Genomic DNA, 23,185 nt, shown 5'->3' on the forward strand with positions numbered 1-23,185 from the left:
AAAGTTGCAAAAGGTCTTGCTGCGTTCTTGCTGTTTTTTTTGCTGTGTTTTTTGTGAATAAAACTAACTTTATTAAACATGTACTGTGGACAGTAATCCACAGCAAAAAATGTAGTAAATAGCCACGTATGAACATTGACCAAAGGCCACGTTCAATTTTCACTTATGTGTTCTATCCGTGGTTTTCATGGATAGAAAACAGATTAAAATTGCCCATAAAAGTCAGTGAAAATTTCTGATAGCACATGGATGCCATCAGTGTGCAGTCTGTGGGTTGTCCTTGATTTAACATTGTATCAGATAGGAGAAGCTTTGCAATTTATTTATTTTTTCATGTGAAAAAAATCACTCACAAAAAGTTTGATGGTAAAAACTGACACACTGACTAAACACCAATGAACTCCGATCCAAGAAAAATCACTGACGTCTGAATGAGGCTGAAGTCCGATTTCAGATGGCTGTAATGTCGTCTCATGATAGGCTGCAATACCTGGCCCTTAACAAACTTATAGCCTATAGGTTGGTTTTAGTGAACCAAAGGTGTCAGTCACTTAGTGGTTGCCAAAAGGAGAAAGACATTTTTTAAAGACGATCTGTGACTACTTCTATGGGAAGTGATGAGTAACACCTACATAGCACCATTCATCTAAATGTATTATTTACATTTAAATTAATGTAAATTTCCCTTTAACACATAGTATGACTTGATGAATAAATAAATGCAACTTACAATAATTAGATAACAATAGGGAGCATGTGTTATAGGCAGTGTCAGAAATGATTTCCTGTGTAACTTCATATGTGCAGCAAAATGAAAACTCGGGCTTCTCTGTAAAGCTTTTGGGCTACAAAGCTGCTGCTTGATTGAAGTCATTGTTTACGAGCTATTTGTTAAGCTGTTGGAGGAATTTGCCGCGCTGCCTCCATATCGAGTATCAAACTTGTGAACTTTTCATGGAATCTGCTCTTAATAGCTGTGTGGAAAGGTAAACTGGCCTGCGGAAAGTAAAATGAATTAGGTGTCCTGGTTGTTTTATTTCTACTGTTATTTACAGTGTATAAGGGGGAATGTTAGTACTTGTGGAGAGTGCCAAGTTGGTGTAAGGAGACTTATAGGCCATGCAATGCTCCTTTGGGAATTCAAATATGCAAATTGACTCTTCAGAGAGGAAGAGAACTTGAACTCTAGCACCACCTATTGGAAGCAGCAATCCTACATGTCAATTTTGAGCCTTTAACAAGACTTGTCACATGACTTAGGATAAAAGCCAAACCAGAATCCCGTGTTTTGGGTGTTTGTTCTTCCTCAGTGTAAAGCAGATCTGGTTTGGTTGGGTGAGAGGCCTCTGACAAGGGTGTCCAAAGGTGAAAGTTTTTCCTTGTGGGTAGTGACGAGCCAGGGAAAGGATACTTATAGGCCATGAAATGCTCCTCTTGGAATTTATATATGAAAATAGTGTATAGCAATGCTGTTCTGTATAGAGGATATGTAGATTTATCTACATACGTATGTTGATTTAACTTCTTTCGTGTCCACTGTGGTTCTCACTGATGAAATTTCCTTTAATACATACCTGCACTCAGGCTAAGTTAATAATCCCTCAAATGTTGGAGTGTGAGAGAAAACTGGGGGGAGACCTGACCCATATGTTTTATGTCGTCATACCTAGGTTGAGTTTGAGCCTGTTACGCCTAATACTATGAGGCTTATAAATGTCCTTTAGCGACATACAAGGAGAGTTCCACGTCTGGCGTTTATGCACAAGGAGCAAAATTGTCATATGATGTCCCCAGTGTAATTACAGCTGTAAAATATGTTTGTAGACCATAGCTAAATAGGAATTAAAGAACCAGCTAAATGCAGACAAAGCAAGTGTTATAACCATGCCGGGAAGAGCTTACTATGTCTTGTCAATGTGAACAAGTGTGAACAAGTAGGAAGAAATACATCTATCTCAACTGACAGCTCTCAGGGGAGTTTGGGGAGCAAGAGGGTTGGTGTAAAAAGTTGGGAAGGGGTGTTTGCTTTTACAGTACTAGGCAGTGTGATGGTAAAATAGTAGATGATAGGTATAGTGGCTGTATCTAGATGAATTCTGTATAATACAGTGGAATGTGTAGGAGGCTTAGATGTTTGCGGTAGCATTCCTCACATAGGGTGCTGCTAGGCCACAGTCTTGTAGCATGACGAACACGCTTAGAAGCAAATAGAAAGGTGAAATTCATTATTTGAACAATAGGTGGTATAGCTAATATTTAGGTATTTACAGGCTTTGACTGACGTGCATAATATGGAGAATGAGTATTGTGTGTTGATTTCACTCAGGGAATGTTCTTCATTCTTATGATGAAGTATACAGTATTGTAGATAGTTAGGAGAGTTCTGTTTTACCTGCTATATGGATATGCTGTACGTTGCCTATGTTTTCACAGGATAAAATTATTTGAACCCCGCTAAATGGCTGGTGGTGTGTCCACAATAACCCCCGCAGCCTACTCTATACAAGCATACACAAACACATTCACTGCTATGTAGTATGTTGGTTTGTTAGCAGGGTCCTAACAGTGGAGAAGAGGGGGCATTTGGGAGAGCATCAAGTGTGTTAGGGTATGTTCACATGTTCAGTATTTGTAGCAGAAAAAATCTGCTGCAAATAGTCGAGTGTTGGCAGGAAAACGCTGGGTAAAATACACATTTTTAATGCATTTTATGATGTGTTTTTTCTTCATTCATTTGAATAGGTGAAAAATGCTGCACAAATTCTAAAAAAAATTTACATGCTGCCGATTTGAAATTGCACATGCTACTAATTAAAAATTAGCCTCCTTTGGGTATTCTTAGATGGAATAATAAAATCCTAGGGAAAGTTCCCAGAATTTGATTCCTTATAAAGACGCTGGGTATTAGATTTAAAAGGACAGCTGTATTTCCGTTCTGGTAGCACAGTCTAAAATCATCAGTATTTCCATATATGTTACTATGCGATATAGCTGCTTCACAAATAAAATTCACATAAATTGCTGTCAAAAAGGAGAAAAGAATTCCCTCTGTGAACCCAGACTGACTGACATTGTGCAAATGAGTCTTGTTAGCCAACGTGGAAAGAGTGATAGAAGAAAGAAAAGGAGTCTAGTGGGGCAGTGGAGACTGTGTGTCCTTGGCACAGTTTGACTAGTCACTATTCTTCTGCCAAGTGGCAGGAAAATGATGACCGGATTGTTACGGCTGGTTCACATGTAAAGGAAGTGATTCTTTCTGTTATGTTCAATTGGCATGAATAGACCCAGACATGGCAAAGGGTATATTATTTCTTATCATACTTAACTGGTTATTCTTAACCAACACGTTTAGGACTTTTAGTAATGTTATACTTAATTGCATTATTTTATATATTCCTGTACTCATTTATAAAAGCTGTAGGCTAAAGCTTTAGCAAAAGTGTATTTTTGCAGCAATTTGCTGCCACTTTAATATACTTTGCATGTTTGTACTACTAGTATCTATTACAGGAGAGAGGCATTATTGGCTAGATAATCCTATGAGCGTTGTCTTTGGTTTTGTGGTTTGTCGTGCAATCATGATCAGTCCTTGTATTGCAATTCTCCTTTAGGCAATAGTTCCACAAGTTGTGATGGTACTTCAGTGATTCATTCATTTATTTTATTATTATTTATATTATTTATTGCTTATCTACTATACTGGCCGTAGCATCAGGCATATTATCTAATATGGCACCTAGGTTACAAGATGTTTGGCTCAGTTGAAAAATATAATGGTATTGTTCTCAGTGGTCTTTGTAAAGTTGACAGTTTGAATGTTTCCCATGAGAAATCTTGGATTTAGCATGGTCTGTTTTGTGTGGTGACTGTGTGTAAGCATTGGGTGACAACAGCCATCTATTTCCTTCCCTTTCTCAGCTGCTGATGGGTGTCAGGTAATGACCATGCTATACAGATTAGAAAAAAATATTTCATCATCTCACTGGTATTGGAGACGTTCCATAGTGTAATAGGTGCGGTGCACGGATAAACTCCATGCCAGCTCCTTGGTGAACATAGACGGTAAGTAATAACAGGTAATCCAGCAACCACTGTTTCAAAAAGTCATAATTAAGAGCCCCATTTAGGGTTCAAAACACAAAGACCCGGTGTCCTTTGTTGTACAACATCGTGTTTTTATGCTCATCTTGTGTTTAATATTTTCCCAATAAATGTGAAGTTTTATTTTTGAAGCCGCGGATGCTGGAATACCCGTCATTCCTTACCCATCTATGCGATACAGATGCCTACTTTGAGTGGCCAATGTTAAAGAGAATCTGTGACCAGATTTAGGGCTTTTTCACATGTCAGTATCTCTGGTACGAGTGGTGACAGTTTTCACACGTACCGGAGACACGGATACACGCAGACCCATTCAAATCTATGGGTCTGCGCACACTGACATGTCAGTTTTTTTGCGGGTTACACGGTCGGCAAAAGTGCCTCATGCTGAACACACACGGATGATATCCGTGTGTCATCAGTGTGACACGGACTGGCGCCTGGGAATCAGCGCTACAGTTAGCGCTGTTCCCAAGCGCCAACTGCCCTCATCATGGTTCCCTGCATGCGCTGCGATCAGCACCAGCAGGGACAATGATGAGGGTAATGGTGGTCTGCTCCCGCAGTGTCCCCACCTGTAAAAATAAGAGTAAAATAATAAAATCCATGTAATCACCCTCTCCTAGGTGTCCCCCGCTGTAATCCTCTGACCGCTGACGCCAAGGAGCCGGGAAGAATGAGCCGCTCCAGCGAACGGCCCCAGAGCTGCGCTCAGTGAGGGAAAGGACACCGCTCCTGAGTTGCAGCTCCGGAGCCGCTAATTCTCCCCAGCTCCTCTGCGTCAGCGGTCATAGGATTACAGCGGGGGACACCTAGGACAGGTGAGTATATGGATTTTATTATTTTATTCTTATTTTTACAGGTGGGGACACTGCGGGAGGAGACTACTACTACTCTCATCATTGTTCCTGCTGGTGCTGATGGCAGATCCAGCAGGGAACCATGATGAGGGCGGTCCGCACCGGCGCTTGGGAACAGCGCTAACTGAACACTGATTCCCAGGTGCTGGTCGGTGTGCTCCTGATGTGGCACACACGGACACATGGGACACGGATATCTCCAGTACCGGTTTTTCCGGTACCCGAAATATCCGGATGTGTGAAACAGGGAAATAGAATGTCAGTCAGCAGCAGAGGAGTACTCGGCTCATGAATACACCGGACTCCACATCGCGCACACACAGCAGTGAGAAGTCTCCTAAGCTTGGTTCGCACTTCAGCAGATATTCTAGAAAAACTGCAAGTTACTGTACACACAGCTACAGTGTATATTCAAGATGTCTGTCCCTGCATTTTAGGTTGCTTTCAGACACAACAGCATAATCCTGTTGGCAGATTCCCTTTAATGTCTGCAAGTAAGAATGCATGTAAAATCCAGACTTAAATATTTAATTAAATTGGTTAGAAGATCAGCATTCTGATAGTTAATTTTGTGGAGGGGTAAGTGTTATGGGGGCACTGTTCATGGCAGCCTTACTGATGTTAATAGGGCTTCCTCGGACAGGCCTAGCACAAGCCACTTCTTTTACCAGATTCCATAGGTTGCCCTGGCCTTAACCCTTTAGCCATGGACTGGGATCTGGAGATACACAGCAGCCCTGGTTTTGGGCCACGGAGAAGACTGCAGGCCAATAAAGCAATCTAATGGCTTCAAGGGTCATCATGCAAGGTCGGTACCAGGAGATCAAATTCAGAGACAGACTCTTTCGGCAGGAGAATATTCTGAACACAGGCTGAGGTCAGAAAAAGGTACATACAGGCAGCACAAGAGTTGTTTTCTCTATAAGTGGTGAAGGAAAATGATTCTCAGCAGTTTAAATTGTGACCAGCCTCGCCCCAGGCTGACAGCAAAGAGAAACACTATCTAGCTAGGAATTAACCTTCAAGTTTCTGGTCTGTGTGGAACTACAAGTCCCAGAAGGTTACAGGGCTACTGTATTGTCACCGTGCGTCGCGCACCAACCAAAGCGGAGTGAGAAGGGACAGGCGTCGGCATGGATGTGACAGCTAGATCTTATTCTGCTTTCGGAATTCTTTACGTTTTCACATCACTCATGATACTGACTGTGAAAGAATACTGTGTTACTGCCATGGTCCTGTTTTTTCTCTATCATTCAGTGCAGTGCACACAAGTTTTTGTTTCTTTCTTCATTTGTTAGGAAAACCCTACCTATAAGGGGGATGCTCCTGAGTCTAAGTCTGGATCATCTTATGCAGTAACATCATCTGTAAGTATTGTTTCCACTAAAATAAAGAAAATACCCTAGTAAAATGCAACTTCACCTTGAAAAGTGCAATATAAGCTAAAAGATTTTTCAATGCTTAGCAAAGAAAAATGTAATGTAATTGAGTCTTAACAATCTATGGCACAAATAAGAAACTGCTGTGTAGAATAGTGAAGTATGTAGACACTCGGAGAGTGTTATATAATGCATTGCCCTATTATTTGCCCTGGAACAAAACCTACATTCCTGAAATGACATATCTAGTCCATCTCCCCAGTGAGAAGAAGTTAATCTAGATCTCTCAAGCTAATACCCAATGCTGCCTTTTCATTTTCCTGTTTGCTTTGTGCTAATTTTACCAAGGTGCTCCTTGCACCTAAGCTGCTCTATTAAACAAATAGGACTGCAAAGCATCCCTGGAGAATGGTTATTGTCTGTGTTAGAAAAGTGACCTTTTGGGCTGTATTTTATTTATGCATTCTTTTTTCTCTTGTCATTTTCTAAATGATCTTCTTAACACCTGTATTTCATATCCTTCTGTAGTTCTAATGATTCTTATTTATTATAGTACATCTGTGAAGTTCCAGGCTTTCTGCTTTCTCTTCCTTGGGTTTTCCTGAATTATTTAACCTCTCCATAATCTGAACTCCTCTCAGTACATTTATTTCTTTTCTTTCTCTTGGTTTTTTTCCTTCTTCATCTCTCAATTTTCAGCCTCTGCCATCTCTCCATTGACCACCGATCTTCTCTCAGGTAGTGAACAGTCGCCCCAATCGCAGGAATGCCGGGGAGAAGATTAAGTATCGCCTTGTTGCTGTACCGCACGGCAATGACATTGCCTCACTCTTTGAACTGGATCCAACTACTCTACAGAAGACAGATTCGTCTGTGCCCAGGTACCTTCAATATGTCATAGAATGATTCTGTGTAGAGACACATTTTCCTCCTGCTCTGCTCTTATGTGTAGTATTGCCTCCTAGGGCTTGTTGCAATGGCTTCTTTCAATTGCTGTGTGTAAATTCTGTTTTATTAGCCTGCAGTACATCTGCTAGCCTATTGTTTCAATTCCCTTACAGTAAAATAGAACTTCCTAGCATTACTCCTGAGCATTCCTCTTTGAAGCTACAGGTCATGCCCTCTTTTTCCAGTGTCTTTCATCCATGATAATAAGAACATCCTGAACCTTGGTGAAACTTTTGATGCAGTTTTCTGTCCTTTTTTTACACCAGACTGAGAAAGCTAGCTGCCAAGTACTCTATTGCATAGGACGTACAGACCCAAAGTTCTGGCTTTACACCCCTATAGTTAGGTAATAGACTGCCAGTTTGCTGATAGATCTTGTCAGTACAGATAGGTTCTTCATTCTCTTTTGGATGCCTGTTTAGCAGCAATAAGTGGGGACACCTAATAATATAAGTCGTGAAACTGGAGGTATTTCTCCCGAGACCTCTGGCATACACTTAATTATTAGCATTTCAAGATTGCTCTCCGAGAATAAAGCTGTCACAGCATTTGTGACATTAAACAGTATTTTTTTCTCCATAGTTAACAGCTATATTGTTTTTCTCTCTCTGTTTTAAAAAAAAATTGTCTAATTATTTATCATCTTGCTGACAACTCAAAGCCTTCGAGCAACCTATCAGGCAACATGTGCGGTGATGTGACACTGAAATTAAGTATTCAGTTCACATTCCTTTGATTTACTATGCAATATGCTCCTAAAATTTCTTACAATTACTGGAAAAGCAGGAAAGAGAAATTTTTGTTTTGTGCAACCCCCATCTTGTCTAATTCATAAAGGAATTGCAGTTCCAGATTTCTGTCGGTCTAGAGGCCTGACCTTGGCTGTGTACTAGCCTGTAACTTTGGTTCTTTCTTGCCAAAATACAATTTGTGAGTGTCTGCCTATGATCTTATTGAGGTCTTCCTCAGTAGCATCCCTAAATATTTGGTGATAACTGTATGCACCTCTGATAGGACGTAGTTATCCAGTCTGCAGACTAACATTCATTGCTTGTTGTCTTTTGTCAGAAACTCATTTGTGAGGCTACGACATTTGTGCACCAACACGTGGATTCAGAGCACCAATGTCCCCATAGATGTTGATGAAGAACGGCCAATACGTCTGATGGTAAAGTCACATAAACTCTTTGCATGGATATCTTTTCTGACCCTTTTAGGATACAGGCAACTTTTGTTAATGCGTTTTCTATTTTTTTTGTCCCCTTCTTCCCAGAGTTATAACTTTTCTTTTATTTTTCAATCTAGTAGCTGTATAAGGGCTTCTTTTTAGCAGGACCAGCTGTAGTTTTGAATGACACCTTCATTTTACCTTGCACTGTAATGGAAAACTTTGTATGGTAAAAATGACCTTTCAAAATGATTTTCCCTATAAGTACGATTATGGCAAAACCAAACTTGCATACATTTACTTTCTGAGACCCATAGTGTAAATTTTTTTTTTCACAACTTGAGCTGACAGTTTTATTGATACCAATTTGGGGTATATACCACGTTTTGATCACTTTCTGTTGCATATTTTAGGCAGGTGTGGTGACCAAAATACAGCCATTTTGGCATTTTGATTTTTTTCTCCTCATTATGGCGCTTTCCATATGGGTTAATTAGTGTAATATTTCGATAGGCCAGACTTTTACGGCTGCAGTAATACCAAAATACAGTTGTGCTCAAAAGTTTACATACCCCGGTAGAATTTTTGCTTTCTTGGCCTTGTTTCAGAGAATATGAATGATAACAAGAAAACTTTTTCTCCTCTCATGGTTATTGGTTGGGTGAAGCCATTTATTGTCAAACTACTGTGTTTTCTCTTCTTAAATGTTAATGACAACCAAAAACATCCAAATGACCCTGATAAAAAGTTCACATACCCTGGTGATTTTAGCCTGATAACATGCACAGAATTTGACACAAATGGGTTTGGCTACTAAAGGTAACTTCCTCACCTGGGACCTGTTTGCTTGTAATCAGCTGAGAGAGTTTCTGGGATCCAGACAGACTCTTGCATCTTTCATCCAGCCACTGATGTTTCTGGATGCCTTGAGAGACCATGTTTCATAAATCCTTTTGTAATATTACTGCAATGGGAATTCAACTGTTCATGGAGGGTTTGAGTTGTTCCTTCCACATATTGCATGTTGCAGGAGCATTGGCTAAGGTATATCACATATCGGGATTGGCAATCCTTGTGTGACTTCATAGGAAATATTTCTCTTGTTGGTTGAATAAAAGGTTTGCTCTCCATGAACTATAGTTTTACAACAAAGGCATTTTCGAGCAAGGCATCTAAAACAACCAGTTTTTTGGGGAGCCAGAGTTTTTCTGTGCGACTTGGAGCCAGTATATTTCTTAAGGTGGGGGCTCTTCTGTAGATGAGTATGGGTTGTCTGGGTATGACAGAACTCAAAATGTTTTTTTTTTAGTATATGCCAGTGTTTCTGCAGTGATTTACAGATAAAATGATGTGCAGAATTATATGTTGGATGCTGTTTTTGGTGTTGATTGAATGAAATGCTGTTGTGACAAAGATTTAGTTTGTTGGCAGGCTCTTTTTATAAGGCTTTTGGGGTAGTTTTGCCTGCTAAACCTTTGTTGGAGAATATTGGCTTGGGTGAAAATATCTTCGTCATGGCTACAATTGTGTCTTTTTTTGGTATTGATTATAAGAGATGCTTTTAAGCCATTTAGGGTAGTGGTCGCTTGTGAAATGATGATAAAGCGGCTGTTGAGGTGTGAAATACAGTAGTAAGATTCAGGAAATCAATACTATTTCCACCAATTGTGGGAGTAAATGAGATCCCCAAGATCTGAAACTGTAATAGTTTGGATTAAATGAAATAACGGAAATGTTCATATAACACTTGTCTGCCCAAGCTCCTAACTATCTGGTATTCCAAATATACAATGAGTGAAATAAGTATTGAACACATCACCAATTTTCTAAGTAAATCTACTTCTAAAGGTGCTATTGACATGAAATTCTCACCAGATGTCAGTAACAGCCAATCCAATCAACACAGGCAAAGAAATCAAACCATAGATAACCATAAATTAAGTTATGCGTAATAATGAGAAATGACACAGAGAAAAAGTATTGAACATGCTTACTGAAATCTATTTAATACTTCGTACAAAAGCTGTTGGTGATGACAGCTTCAAGACACCTCCTATATGGAGAAACTGATTGCATGCATTGCTCAGGTGTGATTTTGGCCCAATCTTCCACACAAACACTCTTCAAATCCTGAAGGGTTCCGTAAGCTGCTTCTATTAACTCTGAGTTTTAGTTCCTTCCATAAATTTTTCATTGGATTCAGGTCATATGATTGGCTGGGCCATTCTAGCAGCTTTATTTTCTTTCACTGAAACCAATTGAGAGTTTCCTTTGCTTTGTGTTTGAGATCATTGTTACCCTTGTTTCATCTTCATCATTCTGGTCGATTGCAGCAGATTTTTATCAAGAATCTCTTGATACATTTGTCCATTCATCCTTCCTTCAATTATATGACGTTTGCCAGTGCTGTATGCTTAAAAACAGTCCCACACCATGATGTTCCCACCTCCAAACCTCACTGTTAGTATGGTGTTTTTGGGGTGATGTGCTGTGCCTTTTGGCCTCTAAACATGGTGTGTATTATGGCATCCAAAGAAATCAATTTTCTTCTCATCTGACCAGACTATATTCTCCCAGTATTTCACAGGCTTGTCTAAATGTTGTTGAGCAAACTTTAAACGCACTTGAACATCCTTTTTGTTCAGCAATGGAGTCTTGCGTTGTGAGCGTGCATACAGGCCATAGAGGTTGGGTGCATTACTTATAGCTTTCTTTGAAACAATTGTACCTGCTTGTTTGAAGTCTTTCTGTAGCTCTCTACATGTGATCCTTGGCTCTTGGACAACTCTTCTGATTCTGTTTACTGTGAAATTATGTTCATTCTACTTCTGGATTGTGGCCCCAACAGTGCTCACTGGAACCTTCAGTAGTTTAGAAATTCTTTTGTAACCAATGTCATCAGTATGTTTGCAACAATAAGGTTGCAAAGGTCTTAAAAACGCTCACTGGTTATACCCATCATGAGATGATTCTTGTGTGGCACCTTGGTAATGAGACATCTTTTTATAGGTCATCAGTTGAACCAGCTGATATTATTTGTCACCAAGTGGCAGGATTGCTTTCTAATTACTGATAGATTTCAGCTGGTATCATGACTTTCCATGGCTTTTTGCACCTCTCTTTCTTCATGTATTCAATATTTTTTCCCTCTGTAATTTCTCATTATTACACATAACTTAATTTATGGATATTAATGACTTGATTTATGTGCCTGTGTGGATTGGTCGTTACAAACATCTAGTGAGAATTTCATGTCAATATCACTTTTAGAAATATATTTACTTAGAAAATTGGTGACGTGTTCAATACTTATTTCACCCGCTGTGTGTATATACAGTGGTGACCAAAACTTTTGCATTTTTTTAAAAGTGTGATTACTTCTGTCTGGTTGTTGTGATGCCATTTTCCTGGTGATTTTAGTAAACCGGAAGCAAATGGTTGTCAGCTATAAGGAAGAAAATTGTGTTTGACATTGTTTTGTCAATTTGTAATTGATGCAACTGTACAAGTAAACAATGTTGGCAATTATTATTATAGGGAAGCTATATTTATTAGGAGACTGATAAAGTGCTGTATAATATATTACGATTGCTTCATCAGTCTCCAAATAACATTTCTAATGATGCCAAAGTGCTGCTGCAATATGTGTAACAATAATGTGTAATCCTGCCACCTGCGGAGCCAGACTTTTCTGGAAGCATGTCACTCATCCCTGCAGTTTGCTGGTACCATGCCTACAGTGGTGTGATTGACTAACCAGTATGTGTTGGGAGGAGCAATGCTCACAAACATAAATGATCAAAGTTTCCTGCATTGCAGATGGAATTTAGTGGATCACACAAGTCATTATCATGTCAAATTGTTAATTGTATTTGGCTGTCCTCCAGCTTTTCACTTTGAATTATGCATGTAATATCTGTTTGAAGACCTATACTTACAATGTTTTTTTGTCTTTGTAACAAATGTAAATGCATATTCCTTAAATGGTTTGTACCAAGATTTGAAGCTATCCCCAGCACACCCATTGAGAAGGGAGCAGAGGTGCCCCATATAGTGGGGGTCTCAGTGGTCCGATCTCCAGCGCTCAAGAAGTTATCCCTTAACCCATGGCTACAAGATAACTTCAGGTCTTGGTAGAAAACCTTTAAGTACCCCCATAGTTATATAAGTGTGACCCTCAGTATGCACAACACAATACATGCTTGACCACTCTAGATTTTAAAATGTACAATTTGCTTCTAACAGTCAGGGATCTTTACTGGTGGTTTTAAAAAACAAACAAACATATAAGTGGGTCTTTACTGGTAAATTACAGCCGATTAATTTGCCTCTTCTTTTTTATGTGTCTTTCATTTGAATAGCTTGGTACTTGCCCCACTAAAGAAGATAAAGAGGCGTTTGCCATTGTATCTGTGCCTGTTTCTGAGATTCGTGACTTGGATTTTGCTAATGATGCCAGTTTAATGCTGGCTAATTTTGTGGAACGTTTGATTGAGGGATTCATCAGCCAGAATGACCGCAGGTAGGGATTTGCATTCCCAATGATTAATGATATAACTTTACTGTCACTAGATTCATGCTGCCCAAACCATGAGAAGAATGAATCTAAGTCTGGCTGCAGCCAGGTATGTTTTACATTGCGTTTCAGAGACAACATACCATATTTTTCGGACTATAAGACGCACTTTTTTCCTCCAAAATTTTGGAGGAAAATAGGGGGTGCGTCTTATAGTCCGAATGTTGGGAGGCAGGTGTATATATATACAGTATATATATATATATATATATATATATATATATATATATATATATGTATGTATGTGTGTGTGTGTGTGTGTGTGTGTATATATATGTATATGTATGTGTGTGTGTATATATATGTATGTGTGTGTGTGTATATATATATATATATATATATATATAGGGTGTGGAGGAGCGGGGCACAGGAGGCACTGGCCACCCGCTGCAGCCTACACTGTCCCTGCTGCTAAAGAAAATGAATATTCATTGCTCCCCACGCCCATGGGGCGTGGGGAGAATTGAATATTTATATTATTTATATTATTTATTATTATAGCGCCATTTATTCCATGGCGCTTTACATGTGAAAAAGGGGTATAAAACAAGAACAATTACAATAATCTTGAACACAATGTGACAGCGACTGGTACAGGAGGAGCGAGGACCCTGTCCGCGAGGGCTCACAATCTACAAGGGATGGGTGAGGATACAGTAGGTGAGGGTAGAGCTGGTCGTGCAGCGGTATGGTGGAGCGATGGTTACTGCAGGTTGTAGGCTTGTCGGAAGAGGTGGGTCTTCAGGTTCCTTTTGAAGGTTTCCACGGTAGGCGAGAGTCTGATACGTTGGGGTAGAGAGTTCCAGAGTAGGGCGGAAGCACGGGAGAAATCTTGTATACAGTTGTGGGAGGAGGAGATAAGAGGGGAGTAGAGAAAGAGATCTTGTGAGGATCGGAGGTTGCAGGTATGTAACGGGAGACTAGGTCGGAGATATATGGAGGAGACAGGTTGTGAATGGCTTTGTATGTCATGGTTAGGGTTTTGAACTGGAGTCTCTGAGCAATGGGGAGCCAGTGAAGAGATTGACAGAGAGGAGAGGCCGGGGAATAGCGGGGGGACAGGTGGATTAATCGAGCAGCAGAGTTTATGATAGATTGGAGGGGTGCGAGAGTGTTAGAGGGGAGGCCACAGAGCAGGAGGTTGCACTAGTCAAGGCGGGAGATGATGAGGGCGTGCACTAGTGTTTTTGAAGATTCATGGTTTAGGAATGTGCGGATCCGGGAGATATTTTTGAGTTGGAGTCGGCAGGAAGTGGAAAGGGCTTGGATATGTGGTTTGAAGGAGAGTTCCGAGTCCAGGGTTACCCCAAGGCAGCGAGCTTGAGGGACTGGGGAGAGTGGGCAGCCATTGACGTTGATAGATAGGTCAGTTGGGAGGGTTGAATGAGATGGCGGAAAGATGATGAATTCTGTTTTGTCCATGTTAAGTTTTAGAAATCTGGCAGAGAAGAAGGATGAAATAGCAGACAGACATTGTGGGGCTTTGGTTAATAAGGAGGTGATATCGGGTCCAGAGAGGTAGATCTGTGTGTCATCAGCGCAGAGGTGATACTGAAAGCCATGAGACTCTATGAGCTGTCCCAGGCCTAAGGTGTAGATGGAGAAGAGCAGGGGTCCTAGAACTGAACCTTGGGGGACACCGACAGATAGGGGGCGAGATGAAGAGGTGGTGTGCGAGTGGGAGACACTGAATGTCCGGTCTGTTAGGTATGAGGAGATCCAGGATAGGGCCAAGTCTGTGATGCCGAGAGATGAGAGAGTCTGTAGTAAGAGGGAATGGTCCACTGTGTCAAAGGCAGATGACAGGTCTAGGAGGAGGAGGACAGAGTAGTGTCGCTTAGATTTGGCGGTTAGTAGGTCGTTTGTGACTTTAGTCAGTGCAGTTTCAGTAGAATGGTGCGGTCGGAAACCAGATTGTAGGCGGTCAAAGAGGGAGCAGGAGGAGAGGTGGGAGGACAGTTCAGAATGGACATGTTGTTCCAGTAGTTTTGAGGCATAGGGGAGAAGTGATATGGGGCGATAGCTAGACACAGAGGATGGGTCAAGGGAGGGCTTTTTGAGGATGGGTGTGATTGAGGCATGTTTGAAGCATGAGGGGAAAACGCCAGTTGTTAATGACAGGTTGAAGAGGTGGGCTAGGGCTGGGATGAAGATAGTGGTAAGGTTTGGGATGAGGTGGGACGGGATTGGGTCAAGTTTACAGGTGGTGAGGTGTGATTTGGAGAGTAAGGAGGAAAGTTGATCTTCAGAAATGGTGGAGAATGTAGTTTTGGAGGAGGAGGGTTGAGTAGGTGTGGGGAGGGGCGGTGGGGACTTTAGGCAAAAGCTTTGTCTGATGGTGTCAATCTTCTGCTTGAAGAATGAGGCAAAGTCTTCGGCTGAAATAAGAGGAGAGGGAGGAGGCACTGGGGGACGGAGGAGAGAATTGAAGGTGTTGAATAGTTGTTTAGGGTTGTGAGACAGGGAGGATATGAGAGATGCAAAGTATGTTTGTTTTGCTGCAGTGAGTGTGGACTTGAAGGTAGTGAGGGACTGTTTGAATGCGATGAAGTGCTCATGGGAGTGGGACCTTTTCCATCTACGTTCAGCAACCCTGGTGGCCCGTCGCAGTTCTTTAGTTAGGCTGGTGTGCCAGGGTTGTCTGTTGATTGTGCGAGCCTTGGTATGCGTGAGGGGGGCAACCGAATCGAGAGCTGCAGCTGTTGTGGTGTTGTATAAAGTGGCAGCAACATCTCCATCATGTAAGGAACTAATGTCTGTAAGAGGGAGGAGGGATTCAGAGAGTGAGTGTAGGTCAAGGTGTTTGAGATTTCTACGAGGGTATGCAAGTTTGTGGAGTGGGGATTGAATATTCATGCTTCTTAATAGCGGCACACAGTGTAGACCAGAAGGAGAGACCTAACTAGTCTGATGCGGTCACCGGCCAGCTCATCTCTGCCCTGCTCCAGTTCATTGACAGGTTTCTCCCATGTATGTACATGAGAAGAGACCTGGTAATCAACTGGATCAGGGAGAGGAGAAGCCGGCCTGAGACTGCATCAGACTAGTCAGGTCTCTCCCTATAGTGTCCTTGCAGCTTTTCAAAAGACTGGGATGATTTTTTCTCACTTGTCATCCGTGTGCTGTCCATATGCGATCTCTTATTTTACAGCAGCAGGTATTGATAATTTACAAGACCATTTACAGTTTATTACTTTACAGAATTGCAATGTATCCATAAAATCCGGATGCTGTACTGCTTCCGATTTTCCTCTCGCACCTATAGACTTCAATGTATCAGTCTCATCCAATTTACGTAAGAAACCAGTGCAGGCTGCAATTATTTTCAAACACAGACTAGGTAAGTGAAATAAATCGTTCATCTGCACTGCCCCATTGAATAACATTGGTCGGAGTTCGATCTGTTTTCTTAACGGGTTACACTCAGACGGAAAATACGGTCGTCTGCATGAGGCTTTAATATGGTTTTATTGACAAGCTGGCCCTGACTTATATAGATTCATGCATAATGCTACACGCTGTCATACTATTGCCTCAGGATGTCATGTATCTATCATAATAAGCTGCTGTGTGTGTCACTAATGTAATCTGCATTCTGCATTTCTTTTTAGCAGTTTTTTTTTAAATCAAATGTTTTTATTGATTTTTATAAAGATTTACACAAAGGGCAAAAACAACAACAACCAGACATTGGAGAAACACAGTTCTCCACCACCCAACCTTAAGAAGCATTAAACATGAGTTATTAATACATCCTGGCCCTGCAAAACCAGCAGAATTAGATGAACAAATATTTGAACAAAGTAACAATAGTCAATCCAATTACATATAACTTGTGGAAGTACTAATAACATTTTTATTAATTTTCAAAGAAGTTTAACTTGTGGCATCATATAAACGTAACTCAAAGCAAGCTGAGGCGAAATCTCCTCAGTTCCCTAAATGTGAAACCAGAGCCATCAATCCATAGACCCCATATCTTGTCAAATTTAGAGATAGCATCTCTTTTTAGGTATATGCCTTTTTCCTAATTTACTAGCCAGTTAACTTTATCAATAAATTCGGATATCATAGGCTCCTGATCTCTTTTTAGCAGTTTTACCCTTTTTTTTCCCCATGCTATAGTCAGTTGTCATTTTCTCCTGAGCCCAGGTCCAGAAGGACAAGTGTGTTAGGTGTCAGTCTGTTGCTGGATTTGAAATGGGTCAAGAACCTCCTGCAGTCTCACATTTTGGTCCAGCCAGGGCTGATGCTGCTCAGAATCATCATCAGCCCCAACACCTAGCTGGTCCATGAGATGTGCAGATTGTCTCCCAGGTATTTGTGCCCAGCAATGTTAAGCGTAGGTTGCAGAGGGAGACAGGGCTTTTGGAGTCTAAATCCAGGATTCGCCGCACTGACATTGCCCGTGACCTGGCGGATCGTGATTGGTGGTTTGGCACCCACCTGACCCGGTGACCTGGCACCACCTGATTGGTCCACGGGTAGCGTCACCAATGGCGCGTCGGTGGGCAGGGCTTAGTCTTTAAAAGGCCCGCCCACAAACATGGCAGCGCACTCTGATCATTGAGCAGTGATGCTGTTGTGTGGACGACTCTGTTCCACGTGTAGTTTCTGCTAGGCAGGTTAGCTCCATAGAGGCAGGTAGCTTCGTCTTGCAGTCTGGCTCAGCCAGAGGGGTCGCCTAACACCCCGAGCAGCCTGCAGACGTCCTGTTCACAGCTATCGTCTGTCAGACACGTGGAGTAATACCCTGCAGTCCGGTAGCACGCCGGCTGGAGGCATGTGTACCCGTCGGCGTAGTCACACACGCATCCTATCGCCGCCAGTGTAGTCGCTGTGCAGTAACAGGGCTACAGATAGTTTCCCAGTCGCACATCTCCCCTGCTGTTAACGGAGATAGAGCGAACCGCTATACCCGTTACTGTGTGCAGTAACACGGAAGGGTTTAACATTTAAGTTGGTTGCTTTCCGTTTCACCCGGGAAGTGTTCGGCAGCAGTCCACCAGGCTGCATCGCGGACCCCGGGGTCGGTTGCGTTCCGTTATATTAAAGTTGTCTGCAACCGCCCTCCTAACGTATCAGAGCGCGCCCGGGTCTTGCCGAACATAGCCGACAACCAGCAATTGCTGCAGTATATACAACGAATTGAGGCCAGACTTAAATCTCTGGAACAAGCTGTCCCGGTCGCTGATATCACTGCAGTAGCTACCCAGGCGGCTACTCTAGCAGCCAATATTATTAACTCAGCTGCGGTGAATACTGCAAGCACTGCAAGTGCTCCTTTACCCCATTTTGCTCTCCCGGAAAAATTTTCTGGGGACAGTAAACTCTGCAGGGGTTTTATTAATGTATGCTCCATTCATTTGGAGATGATGGAGGCACGGTTCCCCTCCGAAAGAGCCAAAGTGGGATATATCATCTCATTACTCTCTCACAGGGCTCTGGAGTGGGCTACTCCTCTATGGGAGCGGAATAATCCGGTTGTAGTAAATGCGGGTCTTTTCCTTAAGACCTTAAAATGTGTATTCCTATGTCCTCAGGCACGCATGATACGGCTCTTAAGCTTCTCGCGTTGATCCAGGGTTCAGCCACTGCCAGCCACTATGCCATCCAGTTCAGAACCCTAGTGGCTGAACTGGATTGGTCTGAGCGGTCGCTTATCCCGGTGTTCTGGAAGGGTCTGGCTGGGCATATTAAAGATGCTCTATCTACCAGAGAGATTCCAACCTCCCTGGAGGAGTTAATATCTCTCGCTGACCGTATAGATTTGCGTCATGCGGAACACAAGTTAGAGCTGGAGGTTGCCAGACCTCAGTATCAGTTGGCACCATCCTTCTCTAGACCCATTTCCAAACCCGAGACTCTCGACCCGGAGCCTGAGGCTATGGATATATCCCGGACTGAGTCTGGTCCTTCTCGTTCCCGTCTTGCACATCTTTTGGAGTACCCCGTAAATAAGGGTTCCAAGCAGTCGGGAAAACGAGTAGGTCTTACCACCGTTGGAGGAGGTGTATTAAATTCTGGGACTTCTTCCTCTAAATTATTATATAACGTGACATTGTCGTTTGGTACATCTGCAGTTACTGCCAAGGCATGGGTGGACTCTGGTGCTGATGGCAATTTTTTATCATCTACGTTTGCGCAGAGGCATGCCATCCCTATAGAGTTACTCTCAAGACCAATGAACATTAGTGTTGTCAATGGTTCATTCCTTGACGCGCAAATCACCCACCAGTCGATTCCCCTCAACATGTCATTTCCTCAGGGCCACGGGAGGTCATCTCATTTCTTATTATTCCCGGTGGATTAGACGAGGTGTTATTGGGTCTCCCCCGGCTATGCTGTCATACTCCACACATTGACTGGAATACGGGGAGAATTTCTTCCTGGAGTGAGAATTGTGCGTCTCAGTGTATGGTCAAAGTCACCCGGAGGGTAGTCTCTGATCCCTCTACTGATGTGGCCTCCGGTACAGATTCTTTGTCTGTCCCCAGGACCCGGGTCTTGTCAGACTGTGTCGAAAAGAACTCTCAGGTAGAGAGTGTGGCTGCAGTGTCCTCTAACACGGTTCCGTCGGGGAGGACGTTTGTTTCCCCTAATCTACAGAATATGGTGCTCTCCTGGGCTCATGTGCCTAAGATCAGAGTCCACCTGGGGGTCAAACGTACCGCTAAGTCCCTTCAACGGTCCTATTGGTGGCCCCGGTGGCGCCAGGACGTCAGGGACTTTGCTATCGCGTGTCCCGTCTGTGCAAGAGTTAAATCTTTCCGCCAAAATCCGGTTGCTCTTCCCCATCTGTCACCCGTGACGGACTCCACACATAGTGAGTCGGTTGCCACTTCTCGTCGCCCTGTCCCCTTATTCTATCCGGGCGACAGAGTGTGGCTCTCGGTCCGCAATACTGAAGTACGCGGGGAGTCTGCTAAGTTTGCCCCCCGCTTTAAAAAAGGGTACCCTGTACACCGGAGGGGTCACAGTTCTGTGAATCCTCTCTGTGACCCGGTGGACCTCATTCTTGCACCCCGGCTCATGGAGAAAAATGAGCGTCAAGTGGAGGGGGATGTTAGAAGGGGGGATAATGTTAGGCATCGGTCTGTTGCTGGATTCGAAATGGGTCCAGAATGTTCTGCAGTTTCCCATTTTGATCCAGCCAGGGCTGATGCTGCTCAGCATCGTCGTCAGCCCCAATGCCTAGCTGGTCCACGAGATGTGCAGATTGTCTCCCAGGTATTTGTGCCCAGCAATGTTAAGCATAGGTTGCAGAGGGAGACAGGACTTTTGGAGTCTAAGTCCAGGATTCGCTGCACTGAACATGCCCGTGACCTGGCGGATCGTGATTGGTGGTTTGGCACCCACCTGACCCGGTGACCTGGCACCACCTGATTGGTCCACGGGTAGCGTCACCAATGGCGCGTCGGTGGGCAGGGCTTAGTCTTTAAAAGGCCCGCCCACAAACATGGCGGCGCACTCTGATCATTGAGCAGTGATGCTGTTGTGTGGACGACTTTGTTCCACGTGTAGTTTCTGCTAGGCAGGTTAGCTCCATAGAGGCAGGTAGCTTCGTCTTGCAGTCTGGCTCAGCCAAAGGGGTCGCCTAACACACCGAGCAGCCTGCAGACGTCCTGTTCACGGTTGTCGTCTGTCAGACACGTGGAGAAATACCCTGCAGTCCGGTAGCACGCCGGCTGGAGGCATGTGTACCCGTCGGCGTAGTCACACATGCATCCTAGCGCCGCCAGTGTAGTCCCTGTGTAGTTAACAGGGCTACAGATAGTTTCCCCATCGCACATCTCCCGTGCTGTTAACGGAGATAGAGCGAACCGCTATACCCGTTCCTGTGTGCAGTAACACGGAAGGGTGTATCATTTAAGTTGGTTGCTTTCCGTTTCACCCGGGAAGTGTTCGGCAGCAGTCCACCAGGCTGCATCGCGGACCCCGGGGTCGGTTGCGTTCCATTATATTAAAGTTGTCTGCAACCGCCCTCCTAACAGAGTGCTGCCTGCTATAATGTGCCCTCCCAGCACACAATTCTGTGCCTGCTGCTAATCTTGTATCAGAGTGTCTAAAGCCCCCGTCACACTAAGCGAGATCGCTGCGGAGTCACAAGTTTTGTGACACAACAACGACCTCAGTAGCGATCTCGCTACGTTTGACACTTAGCAGCGACCAGGCCCCTGCTGTGAGATCGCTGGTCGTGTTGGAATGGTCTGGACATTTCTTTGATCGTTGAGGCCCCGCTGGGTAGCATGCATCCCTGTGTTTCACACCTTACCAACGACCTCGTTGACGACTCAGACACAGAAACACATAGGCGTGCATCGTTATACAGATCTTTACGGGTCGCCACATCGTTGCTGCGTCGTTGGGAAGATCTGACTGTTTGACATCTCACCAGCGACCACATAGCGACGCAGCAACGATCCCTGACAGGTCGTATCGTTGTCGGGATTTCTGTAGCGTCGCTTAGTGTGATGGGGCCTTAAGTCAGTGTGGTGGAGCTCACCATGTTATACTTACCTGAATAATGTGCACAATTATTTGTTCCTGTATTAAACATGAAAATTAGCAGCCTTTCTACAACCATCTATTTCATACCTGCATTCATAGTTAGATACTTACACAGATACATACCGTATTTTTCGGACTATAAGACGCACCTAGGTTTTAAAGGAGGAAAATAGGAAAAAAAAATAAGCAAAAAATGTGGTCATGATGCCCTGTTATGGGGGAGGGGGTCTGCTGCTGACACTGGTATTGGGGTAGTGTCCCCCAATTCTGTTAATATCCTCCATCCTGGTATTTATGGCCCCTCCTTCCTGGTATAAGTGGCCCCCATCCCATCCTGGTATGCATGGTACCCCTTTATCCCCCATCCTGGTATGCATGGCACCCCTTTATCCCCCATCCTGGTATGCATGGCACCCCTTTATCCCCCATCCTGGTATGCATGGCACCCTTTGAGCCCCCATCCTGGTATGTATGGCACCCTCCGAGCCCCCATCACGCTGCCTACAAAAAAAAAAAAAAATGAACAAGCATACTCACCTCCTCTGCCCTCTAGCCCTGTCCCGCTCTGCTGCCGACCCACTCACTGTGTGAGCCGCGCATTGCAGGGCGCGCATGACGTCCCTGCCATGCGCCCTCACACAGTGTGAGACGCTGTGCTGGAATAGTCACTGCTCCCCACGCCGGGATTGTATGGATATCTCTGACACTGAGAACATTGAGGAGAATTGAGCTATTGCAATTGCCAGGTATAGGGCAAAAAGAGCACCTCATAAATGGCGACAGAGGCACAGCATGTTCCAGGTTTCTATATCTTTGTATACACTCCTATTTTTTGCAGAATGCCATGATTTAAGTCTTAGAAACAGCATTTCTTTCCTGAACACTTTGTATTGTGCAGTAGTAGCTAAATGTGGATATAAGTAGTTAAGCATTTTGGCGTAAATACAGTTAACGGGCTGAACTCTATTGGTGAGCCTATTCCAACCACTCCCTATTTGTTTAAGCCTATTAATAGGATATGTAGGTTAAATAGCACCTTTTATCATGCGCTGCCTCTAATAGCTATTCAATGTATTGTTAAACAAATCCTTATCTGCACCATGCACATTTATGATGTAACAATGAGCATCCGTTCAGTACACAAACACAGATAACAGCCTGAACCTGAACAACCCTCAGATAGAAGCCTTTACTGCGCCATCTCATTAATCCACTGCAGCCTGTTTCCCTGTGAATAGGTCATCATTATACAATCACTTATTGTGCATATATAGTCAACATACTTTTACATCATCCTGTTCATTACTGATGCTCAGATTAGCCAGATCCATAGCACTGAGGCATTGTGCAGAGTGTTGGATTGAATTAGGATGTTCTTTCCCTGAGGATGTATTTCTAGTCTAGTCCTGTCGAGTGCACAGGATCCTTCCATGTCTGCTGTGAAATTGTGTCTGTTGATCCTTCTATGAATGGTAAAAATTCTTTATTGCCCACACCCCAATGACTTCATTCCTTCTGTCTGAGACATGCACAGTCTTAATAAGGTGCATGCAGAACAAGGATTAACACCACTGACTCTAAGCAGTTTGATGCTACAGTAACTCTTGATGTCTTTTAATCCTCCGTGGTGACTGATTTCAGA

General features: G+C 43.3%; 1 protein-coding gene across 1 annotated transcript in view; it reads left to right on the forward strand.

Moving 5' to 3' along the window:
- The window catches only part of ITPR3 (inositol 1,4,5-trisphosphate receptor type 3), a 373,063-nt gene that overhangs the window by 100,564 nt on the left and 249,314 nt on the right, over positions 1–23,185 (forward strand). The window contains exons 10-13 of the mRNA XM_073666508.1: positions 6,260–6,328; positions 7,079–7,221; positions 8,357–8,456; positions 12,818–12,978. Coding sequence (XP_073522609.1) covers positions 6,260–6,328; positions 7,079–7,221; positions 8,357–8,456; positions 12,818–12,978 — 473 coding nt within the window. The remainder of the gene's footprint in view (positions 1–6,259; positions 6,329–7,078; positions 7,222–8,356; positions 8,457–12,817; positions 12,979–23,185) is intronic.

This window comes from Phyllobates terribilis, unplaced genomic scaffold, assembly GCF_046119375.1.
Source record: "Phyllobates terribilis strain yellow unplaced genomic scaffold, ASM4611937v1 Scaffold_2__4_contigs__length_985480577, whole genome shotgun sequence".
In the NCBI taxonomy this organism is placed as follows: Eukaryota; Metazoa; Chordata; class Amphibia; order Anura; family Dendrobatidae; genus Phyllobates; species Phyllobates terribilis.